The sequence below is a fragment of the Denticeps clupeoides genome, chromosome 14, assembly GCF_900700375.1.
Source record: "Denticeps clupeoides chromosome 14, fDenClu1.1, whole genome shotgun sequence".
Lineage (NCBI taxonomy): Eukaryota > Metazoa > Chordata > Actinopteri > Clupeiformes > Denticipitidae > Denticeps > Denticeps clupeoides.
This window is the reverse complement of record NC_041720.1, coordinates 18,024,047-18,035,507: the sequence shown is the minus strand read 5'-3', so window position 1 is coordinate 18,035,507 and position 11,461 is coordinate 18,024,047. Positions and strand designations below refer to the sequence as shown.

Here is an 11,461-nt window from a genome sequence, read left to right as displayed (position 1 = left end):
GAAGTGGCCCCGTAATCAGAAGGTTGCCTGTTCGAATCCCGATCCGCCAAGGTGCCACTGTGCTGCTGTGTATCACAATGACAATCACGTCACTTCACTTTACACTTAAAAAAAAGATGTGCAAATTGCAGACGTGTGAAAGTGCAGCAATCCTAGGCTTTGTTGACCAACCAAGTTGCAGATGGAAAGAAACTGTTCTTGCACATTTAAATTCACAGAATATTTGTAACCATATTCAAACAATTTTGCTAGTGTAAGGTCCAGGGTGTCCCCTTATGTCTTTTCATAAATAGATAAAACAAGATGCGCTTGTCTTCTTGTTTGTCCAGAGCAACTTACAATCAGTAGGTACAGGGACAGTCCCCCTAGAGACACTCAGGATTAAGTGTCCTGCTCAAGGACACAATGGTAGTAAGTGGGACTTTGTGGTCTTCTGGTTCATTACTACTACCAACCTCTCCCACTTACTACTCTTATGTTGGCCTCTAAATATATCCGTCACCCAAATCACGATCTTAATAATGTTTTTATAAACAGAATTTATCTATTTATTAATATAAATCATGAGGACATTCTGGCTCCTTCATAATGTTGAAGAATAACTTTCAGAAAGTTATCAGTGGAATTATAAACATGAACAAAAAAAGTGAAGTGATTGTGATCATTGTGAAACAACAAAATGTGTCCTCTGCTTTTAACCGACACCCTTGGCAGCCATGACAGGCGCCCGGGGAGCAGCGTATGGGGACGGAGCCTTCATCAAGGGGGCCTCAGTGCCATCTCGCCAGTTCGGGATTCCGATTTTGGGTCCAGTTCCTTACTCGCTAGGCCAACAACTGACCCCCAAATTAACTGAGTATGCAAACCTCCTGCATATGTGAGTGCTCCTGCTGCATTTAAAAAATAGTGCCTATTATTTACCAGTATTTTTTATTAAGGGGAATTCATTTCTTTTCTCCTTCTGGATTGATGTAAAAATAATGTACATTTAATCAGCTACTGAAATTGTGTTGAATTTGAATCTGTGCAATTTGTTTAATAAATGAAAACCTTGATACAATCATAAAAAAATGAAAAATAAAGTGACAGTGTCGAAATATGAATAGTTACTAGCAGGTAATACTGCTAAAGGTGCATGTAATGCAAATTTAGGGATTTTTTCCTAAACACCTGTCTGGCTCTGGGCTCTGTTAATAGCCTATGTTTTTATATATATATATATACACACATACATACATACATACATACATATATATATATATATATATACATACACACACATACACACACACACACACACACAGTACATACATATATATATTTATGTATATGTGTGTGTGTGTGTGTGTATAATTATATTAAAACGAATGTATTAATAGGAATCAATGTTAACACCAATTTAATGTGATTTACTTAAAAGTGTCTGCAGTCACGCAATAAACAAAATAATGAAATGCAGGCGCGGGAGGAATGAGTTAAGGTGATAGTGGCAGCCACTCCATCACTCTATACTTCCAACCCAAAGCTTAATAGTCACACTTGTCACGATTGTGATGCGGCATAAGGCACAGTCGCACAACGCAGTTTTGTTTTCTGCAAAAAATTAGAAAGGAGTAATACATATTAACATTTTTTGGCTGAAAATGTGTGTAAAGATTGTGAAGTCTTTAGCAGATGAGCGTGACCCTTTAGAAATGTCCTGGTAGAATATAAAATGGACATAAAAGAAAATGTTTAATAAGTGATCACTGACAAGGGTAGAAATAAAGAGAGTAGTTAGTGAACACAGAATTCCATTGGGACTAATTGTTAATGACATTGTTGCCATAATTGAAAGTGAAGTGATTGTCATTGTGAGACACTGCAGCACAGAACACGGTGCACATGGCGAAATACTTAGCGTTACCTCAGCGGAATCTTGGCTGTTCGGGATTTGAACCGACAACCTTCCCATTATGTGCCCATTCCCTTATTTACAACATTAACAATGTCTGCACATGATTTTGATCAGTTTTATGTTGTTTAAATGGACTAAACTAAATTTTTCTAACAAGCATAGACATTTCTAAATTACCCTAAACCTTTGGATGGAAGCACATATTTTTAGATATTCTAGCACTGATGGGCAGGGGAGAAAAATAAATAGAGCTGGTGTGTTTGGTCTATTCACCTGCTAGACTCCTTAATAATTTATTTATCATTGCTTGCCACTAAAATGACACCATTAATAAAGCCGCAATGAATGATTGAGTGTCAGAATCTGGCAAAAAACGATGGAGCTCTAATGGAGAAACTCCTTGCATCCCACCTCACCCCACCTGCCCCGCAACAGACCCCTCCCTGAATTTGTCCTCTCCGTGAAGCCCATCCAACATCCGGCCATCTTAATGGAACATCTTAATGGTTGCATTGGTGGCAACTGCTGGGGCCATTTGCACACTGTTCACTGGACTTCATGGCTCAAAAATGAGCCAATCAGAGGCCTTGTTTCGAGGCAGCATACTGAAGATGCAAGGTAGAAGTTAGAAGCAGCCATCAAATTACTTAAAGAGGAAAGAATCAGGATGTTGGGAGGAAGCAGGAGTATTTAAAGATGGAAGGAACATTAGAAAAAATTAAAGATTGTTCATTTTTAAATGGACCTTATATACATGTTAATGCGTTTTGCAAGTTTTATATGATTTTTTCTATCTATTTTGGGTTTTCGATTGTAAAAAATGCAGAAAAGAGACATGCAGAAAAAACATTTACATTTTTCCCGGAAAATAAGTAAAATGACACTGCATTTTGTGTGAAAGGTTCCTTTTTTGTGCAAGCAGAGAAACATTTCACAACAATGGAGCACCCGTATTACATCTTACATTTACATTTATGGCATTTGGCAGACGCCCTTATCCAGAGCGACTTACAACGTGCTTTCAAGTTACATCTTATAACCATCATATAATTACTACTTCTTACTGTGCTTGAAAAAAGCACGTTTGACTTAGAGTTGGATTGAATAAATTTCAATTTGGTGTATTTTGTCATTTCCATTAGTTGAATAGTCTGATTTGTTTGAAAGTTGATGCCGATGAAGCCACTATCCCTGCGGATGATTTGTTATCATGATGAATCTGCAAATGAACAATCAGATTAACAACCAACACTGATGTTCCGTTGACAATGTCATTGAGGGGAGTGGACCTCCAAAAGGGCCCTGCAGCTTTAGCTCCTGACCGCCGTCCCACTTCAGAGTCTTCGGAGCCTACCCAGTACGGTTATAAAGTCAACAGAACATCAGCTAGGACGTACCGCTGAACCCATTATAAAAAATAAATGACACCTCCATAACTGCTTCCCATGGTTTGTTGTATAATAAATACATAATGTCCCGGCGGATAATAAACAGTACGGTAGCAGTCGCCTTTTGTTGCTTACTTTCTACCAGAAGTAAATGTCATGATATTCATGCAATAATACAAGACGTGACAAACAAGCACAAGAAAGGATTGTGATTGCTACCAAGCTGTTCATTATCCTCCTTGCAGTTATTGCAGGAAGTAAAAAGCAGAAATGAGGCAAAGAAGCAAGAAGGAGGCAAGAGAACCCATGTTCAGAAGAACCGTTCATGCACTTCAATATTTCATTCATATTCAGGACAGTTTATGTTCAGAAGAACCCATTGTTTAAAAAAAACTGTTAGTAATGACGTTCGAGAAACTTTTTTTCTGGTTGTTTCTGGTGGAATACCTGATACTGCCCAACCTCCCCAAGGCTCTGTCCCTGCGGCCCCCAGCTAATTTGAGTTTGAGACCCCTGGTCTAGTTGATTTCAAAATAGGTCATGTATGTTTCCTGCAATTTTATGTGTCAGTCTCCCCCAAGTGGTTCATGATGGTAACAACAAGGATCTCTCACTTCAATCACAAACTACAATTACTGTACGCTTGTACGCTTAGGTAATGTAACATTTCAAGTTTGTCTGATTTTAGAGAAATGAGGAGAGCTGACTCTTAGGATTTTCGAGCATTTAATTTGAGAACGCTGAAAACAAGTCGTGCTTTTACTTTACTTTACTTTACGTGGCAGATGCTTTTATCCAAAGCGACTTACAAGGAGCTGCAGCATGAATATGCTGATTTGGACAAGCTGACTTCTTGTAACTATTTTATGTAGTAACATTAAATACATCTTACAAATAATAATTAAATAATACTTAAGTATAATTTAAAGAATGACATTATTGCATGAACGTACAGTGCACTGTAGCTGGTGAAACATGAAACAGTAAATTGAGCGGAAGTGAAAGTTGGGATGGAGGGCTAAAATTGGCAGTATTTTTAATGACTGGTGACATTTATTTTTCTATAATGGATGAGAGGATGGAGGGATGAAATAGAGGAAAAGACGGATGATATTTCATACTGAAAAACTGAGTGTAGAAGGCTAACAATATGACTGCTACATGTTCTGTGGTTATCAACATTATTAAAGGTCCCCTAATATAAAACATTTGCTTTGCTTTTATATCGGTCATAGTTGGTCCCCTAATACTGTATGTGAAGTCTCTTTCCGAAATTTAGCCTTGGTGCAGAATTACAGCCACTTTGATCCAGTCCCACAATGAGATTTTCCAGGACGTTAGCTTTAAATGCTAATGAGGAGGAGAGAGGCGGGACAAGGAGGAGAGCGGCCTATAGAAGTTGAGGGGGCGTTCACCATTCACCAGTCAACAACCACAATGTTTGGCACAGACAAGAAATCGTGTCTCGTCTGACAGAACAAAAAAGAATAGGTATGAAATGAACTAAGACTAGCAAGGCCCAGCAAGGCCATATAAATTATGGGGAGGATCGGAATGCCCTAAAGATTGCCCGACTGTCACAGTTGGGTGTACAATGCTCAATTGTAGACTGTTTATGCCTTTTACCAACTCAAAAGATACTGGCTGGACATCTGCAGCCAGGAAAAGAATTATGATGACAGATGTGTGACTACATTCACTGAACTCACACATTTAAACTTGCACTATTCATATATGCATGTAGTATGTTGAACACTTATTTGTACTGGTTATTAAAACGTATTACAAATTTAATGTAGAGGAGACAGGGCCTTTCCTTGAGGCCTCCTTTAGCTGGTGCCTTCTTAGCAGACATCTCATAGATCCTGGGAGTGAACATGAACCTTGAGAACATAAATCTAACATTTCATTAACCGTACATGCAGAAAAACAGATAACACAAACACTCACACACATCATAGAGACTGGAAGAAAAGCTAAGCACACACACAATTATCACAGTCAACAAGGGCCTTGTTCATGTTTTTATGACGTATGACCAAAAAATAAGAAAAATGTATAAGAACAAATGCTCTGATGTGCTGCGGGGCGATTCCGGCGACTGGCTGGCTGTTGTCTTGTTGCATATTGCAATACAATAGTTTTCGGTTGCTTGAATTTATTTATCAAATCTTCCACTACACTTTGCACATTTTCAAGCCATGACAGTGAGTGAAGTTCCATTTTTAGGGGAGGGGTGGAAAATTCTCTGGGCAGACAAACGGGAGGTAACATTTCCCCTTTGACGACATAAGGGGACAAATTCCAGATCCAACCATCTGACCTGCTGCTCTCTGAAGAGCGAAGCAGAATGACCGAAGCACTCTTTACCATTTCTAGCCACTGCAGGACCATAGACAGGCTAGGAGAACTCATATTAATATTAAATAATCTAACAACGTAGCATTTACTTTAAGCAACATCAAAATAATAACCTGAATACGCTGAAGAAATTATATCTCCAATCTGGTCTGGGATTGCCTACTTGGGATGCTGCCCTCGCGGTTAAGCGGAGGAAGACAAAGAGGAAGACTTTTTATATTCATTTCATAATTGCATGGCAAATATTATATATATATATTCCATCTGCACGGAAAATGTTATCAAAAAATCTGACTGCCTGACTGATTGGATAAAAGTGAAAATGAACTGTTGTAACTATACGCAGAACTGTATAGAGCTTTAATATGATTGGACTTAAGAAATAAAGAAATAAAACAGGGATGAGTACAGATCCGAACACCATGCAGGTGAGCCGAGACTGAAATGGTTGGCTTTGCCGGCCTGAACAACAACTTGATTATACGATATTGCATTCTGTGTAATCGATTTTTCAACTCATACCGATCTATGTGCAGTTGAGCAGATGTGTAGTAAACGTCTGGTCCATTGGAGAGTATCCGAAATGGCCAGTAATCTGAAGGTCACTTAATATGTTACATACTGAGGTAGGTGACATGGAAATTGTGGTCACAACGGTCTTTTTGAATCTAGCTCTGTAAGGACCAAACTGATCTGAACAAGGGATAAAAAAATGGGATGTTGAAGAAGAAATGGAAGAAACGTTGACGGTGGCCTAGTCACATATGAACCAGAAGACCGCAAAGTCCCAGGTTACTACCACTGTGTCCCTCAGCAAGACACTTAACCCTGAGTGTGTCCAGGGGGATTGTCCTATAAAATATAAAAGACACAACGCAGTCTAGATCAGTAAAATAAGGATGAAGACTTTAGCTTAGTATGTCTTGTTATAATTGTAGCACTTTGTCTTTAGGTAATGTAGAATGCACATTATTAATAAAAAATGACGTGTAATTTTCACTTTATTGTGAAGTGTAATTTCGGCGCGAACAGAGCGCGTATTGTGTCGCCGTCTGAAGACTCGAGGCGGAATGTCCCGTTTCCTCACTGTGGCCTTTTGTTCGCGGCTCCCCCGTTCCGCCGATGGCTTGTCGGTCAAGACGCGAGCGGCCGCCCACCTCACCCTCTCCAGCGCTGCTGCGGCTGGCCGCCGCCAGTGTCGGGGGGAGCCGTGAGAGCAGCACCTCTCCATCCTCCGGCGGCGCATGAGTCCCAGCGCTGAGGAATAAACGCACCGCGAGGTAAGGCGGGCGCGGCCCGCACTCTCACGGCGGACATTAGATTCGCGCTCCGGTCGCGTCGGGGGTTTTGTTTTGCCCGTTTTGGGGAAATAAAGGCGAGACCGCGCGGCGCCGAGGCGTATTTGCGGAAGTGCGCTAGCGTTTGTTCAGCTGCCCGTAGTTTTCGCAGTTTTGCGCCCGAGCTGCGTACACGTTCTCGTCGCGCTGGCGCGGCAGAAGCGCCGAATTACGAACGAAGTGCTGGTTGTCGATTTGTAACGTTTGGGGGATTGCGTGCGGCAGGAGAAGTTGAGGGAACTCGCTCGGAAATTCAAAATGGCGCCCATCTTTGTCGTCCCCGCCGCTACATGGCGTTCGGCGCGTGGCGACAAACATCTTCCGCAGCGATTCCGTGGACGAACACGGGACTCGCTGGCACTCGGCGAACAATTTAGTGGCGCATCCCGTCACCGAAATGTCTGTGTGGGTCGTGTTTGTTTTACTACAAACCTTTAGCCGGTAGCACCAGCTACAGTGACCACGTCAGTGGGTGGGGGAGGGGCGCCTGGCTGGGCGGGGTCTCTCATACGCCGGGAGGGGGAGGGGCGAGGGTCCTCGGTGAGGACCGTGACGATGTGACGTCACCGTCATAGTGAGCACGTAGAGTGGGAAATTTAAAAGCCCAACGAGTGGCTTTGGAAGGTCAAGCGACCAAAACTCGATGCAAAAATGCCTCCAAGGTATTAATAACCTCTGTACACACGCTACACATCATAAAAAGGTTTTAGATAAGACAAGATGATCCTTTATTAGTCCCACAAGTGTCACAGAAATTTAATAGCTCAGAGAATGTGCCGACTATATGAGAACATGTCAAAGGACATCAACCAATGAACTGAATGATTGTGTATTGCTAATTGAAATTTAATGGCAGTACGTGTAAACTGTTACAGGATATAACATGTTGTATTAAAGGTATTACATGACATGCTCTTTATAAAATGTTAACATTGGCTTCATTTGAAGGTTGCCATATTGCCTGCATTAAGAGGCACAGTAATGACTTGCGGGGATGTTTCTTGTCGCACGGTTTTGCCACAAGGCCTTCTACAAGTAAGAAACATTGTGAATGGCAGTGGTCAAGTGCACCAGCACTGGTGTCCAACAGGTGGCGTTGTCATATCAGTGGGGGAAAAAAAAACATAAGAAAAGGCCCACACTTGACTTATTTTTTACTCTTATCAGTATAATTACAGTTGTTACTTGCTCAGCGCCTCTTGTAGCCTAATTTGTAGCAGTTTGTGATGGTCTCAAGACTGGTATATATTGTTCTGTGCTTGTGTATGTGCAGTATATATAAGAAAATGCTTTCTATGCCTACTCTTTTGATCTCCCAGACATTCACTGTTGTCCATAAAAAAAATTTTAATGAAAAACTTTTTTTTCCCCCTCCGTTTAATTTTTGATAGTTCTTTGTTCTTTGAAACATAGGATCCTTCTCTTCTGAAAGTGCAGTTGTAGTTTCGTGTAACACGTGCTTTGGAATTATGTCAGCTTGCATTCTGGTCTTTGTCTCTACAGTCCTGGGATGTCACTATGTCGTCAGGTAGGCCGAACATCCACACCCCTCATTTTAACCATGGTGGAGCCCCTTTCCCTCACCCTTAATGTTAATATTGTGGTTTAACTGTTGCTAATGGGTGCAATCAAACCAACCATGTCCATTGTATGAAGTCATATGAATATGCACTGATTTATTTATTTGTTTTATATTTATTTTCTTGCATTCTGTGTGTGGTAGTCTTGTCACATGCCTGCAACTAATAGGTTTGTTGGTTTGCCAAACCTGACTGTATGAGTTGCATACTCAGAAAAATCTTTTGTTCTGGAGTGATGCAAGACAAAAAATACAAAATTAGCTTTTTCTTTGAGAGACTCTGTCCCCCACAGTCCAGTTGCGTACATATGTACATGCACACACTCACACACTTTCCTGCACAACATGGTGGCGGCGTGTGACGTTGGCTCTAATGCACCTTGTCGTGGTGGTTGCTGTGATGTGTTTTCCCTGCTCTAGCTGCGTGTTTGTCACTTTTAGGCTCCTGCCGCTCTGGTTGGCTGGCCACCGTGACAGGAGGCAAGTGTCCAGCACTCGTCTTTAGTGCTAGATGTATGTACTGCGCTGTTCAAGCTAATAGCTGTGTGTCTCTGTTGTGCCATTTTTAGTTTCTGTTGGTTTGTGACTTTTAACTCTTTAGTGTTGCTTTTGCTTGATCTGGGGGTGGGATTTTTTTTTTTTTTTTTTTTTGCCCAGCTTGAGTTTACTTAAATATATATAATCATAAACTAACCAGTTGACGTTGGCATGCCACTTGCACCTAGTTTTTATGTCAATAAAGGAACCCAGTTAAAACCCAGTTATATGAAAAGCTCATATTCTGGAAGCAAATGAATAGTGATTTGAAAAAAAAGGAGACAATGAGATCTTTAGAGGTAGCTGGTCTAAATATTGTCAGCATAAGTGTTTGCCACGGGCAGATTTGTTTATAAAGACTCTTCTGTCTTTTCCCCAACAGCAGGCCAGCAATGTTCTCCAAAGGCACCAAGCGCAAGTTTTCAGATGGTGAAGATGAGATGCCTGATGATGGCCTGGCTGGAGCTAAGGTGGCTTCATCCGCCTACAGCCTGCAACGGCAGTCCCTGCTGGACATGTCCCTCATCAAGCTACAGCTCTGTCACATGCTGGTGGAGCCCAACCTGTGCCGCTCTGTGCTGATCGCCAACACAGTGCGGCAGATTCAGGAGGAGATGACCCACGATGGGAGCTGGCAGGTGGTGAGCGACAGCCTTGGGGTTGAGGGGAGTCCGTCCGAACGGCTTGTGGCCACTGAGGTGCTCTGCCGATCACCATCGCCATCATCAACTTTATCGGAACAAGAGTTGGAGCGGGACACTGAGCCCAGGCTTTACTCGTTGGTCAGCTATGATGATTCCAGTTGTCGGGAAGAGGAGGTGGTTGCAGAAGTCATTGAAGACGATAATGAAGCGCTGTGTTCGGAGGCTGCTTCAAACGTGTGCCTGTCCGGTACTATGAGCCACTGCTGGGAGCCGGGTGAGCTGAGGGTCCAGCAAAACAATGACGACATTTGTGAAGACTCCCGGCTGGGCTCGGGGGATGAGGATGTGGATGTGGAAGAGGAAGATGAGGATGAAGAAGAGGAGCAGGAGATGTCCCAGAAGGAATCAAAAACCATGGGGCAGGTCTTTGGAACATTTGAGATAAAAAATGGATCTTCGGGTTCCGAGTCAGCTCTGGAGGAACTGTTTTCTGATGTGGACGCCTCCTACTATGACCTAGACACCATGCTCACAGGCATGCAGAGTACACCTAAAATTGGGCCTTATGACCTGTTAGACAACCTGGGACCTTCACATGGGCCCACGTCCATAGGGTCCACCGCAAACTGTCGCTCTGATCTTAACGAACTGGACCATATCATGGAGATTATTGTGGGTTCCTAAAAATTTGACTCTTATATAGATTTCTATGCTGGTTCTATGTCTTACTGCCCTTTTGTCTCTTATGGAATGTGAGTAAAATCAGCGATCTTCTCCTCTAAGGCTGGTTTCTGATTTTATGAGCTGACCATATTTGTTCTGATTTACATACCTTCTGTATGTTTTTGGTTTAGGATATATTTGTTACTCTTCTTCCCCCTCCCATTTTGTTTCTTGTCTTGTTTAATTTATTCCTGTACTTATTACACTACATGAATTCAGAACAATGCAAGATGTATACAAAATTGTAAAGCGTAACATATTTTCTTAAAAAAAAAAAAAGATGGATTAAAATATGTATATAAATATATATTTTTACATTAGATACAGCTTGGGAACTGTTACTTTTTTATTTTAATTTTATGATATTGCACGATATCATGTGCCATGGACTTATTTACCCGTTAGATTCGAATTTCGAAGCCGTATAGACCATTTGCTTTGCATAGCACTCTTCTTTAAAGTCCCAGGGATGCTCCCATCATTCACTGTCCTTAATGCATCACAACTGTCATTTGCTTTTAGAAGTGAAATGTTCTTATATTTGTTTGTATACAAATGAAGAATCACGGCAGGAGCCAGTTAAATATTAATAACTTAATTTATTTTATTTATTAACTGCGAGCATATCTGATGAGCATTGGCATTGGTTATATTGAAGGGTGAGGTTTAATGTTCAAACCTGCTTCACTTGCTATCTCTGTGATTGAAGTGGATTCTATGCATTGGGTGTCAAATCAATTTCTATGCATTAAGTGTTGCAATACACGTTCGTACAGTATTCTTCTGCATATTTTTATGTTCACTGGAAGGCATAAAGTGGTGTTAATGAACGTTCATGCACACAGCAAATGTATTATTTGAAGGGTAAAGAATCTGCAACAGCAAAAGACTGGTATTTATGTTCTCAAAACCTAGAATAGACTGTAATCATTTTATATGAACATTGTAGTGTTTTTTTAACATCATTTTTAATAAAAAAAAAAAGTATTTCTTCA

At 41.2% G+C, this 11,461-nt stretch overlaps 1 protein-coding gene across 8 annotated transcripts; it reads left to right on the top strand.

The window, feature by feature from the left end:
- Window positions 1-6,736: 6,736 nt before the first annotated feature.
- cdca4 (cell division cycle associated 4) lies at window positions 6,737-11,461 on the top strand. 8 transcript variants are annotated; one of them, XM_028953664.1, is made up of 4 exons: window positions 6,755-6,926; window positions 8,487-8,511; window positions 9,004-9,042; window positions 9,482-11,461. In XM_028953664.1, exon 4 carries the CDS (start codon window positions 9,492-9,494, stop codon window positions 10,425-10,427), a length of 936 nt encoding a protein of 311 aa, XP_028809497.1. In that variant the 5' UTR covers window positions 6,755-6,926; window positions 8,487-8,511; window positions 9,004-9,042; window positions 9,482-9,491; the 3' UTR covers window positions 10,428-11,461. The 8 variants fall into 8 exon arrangements, with proteins under 8 accessions (XP_028809492.1, XP_028809497.1, XP_028809495.1 ...); XM_028953662.1 differs by having other exon boundaries at window positions 9,004-9,075; XM_028953659.1 differs by having other exon boundaries at window positions 6,737-6,926; window positions 8,487-9,042.

Coding starts and splice junctions, on each gene's coding strand:
- cdca4 (XM_028953659.1), top strand. CDS start 8,936: ATGCACCTTGTCGTGGTGGTTGCTGTGATGTGTTTTCCCTGCTCTAGC. Junction 9,043..9,481: donor GCTGGCCACCGTGACAGGAG/GCAAGTGTCCAG, acceptor TTTCCCCAACAG/CAGGCCAGCAATGTTCTCCA.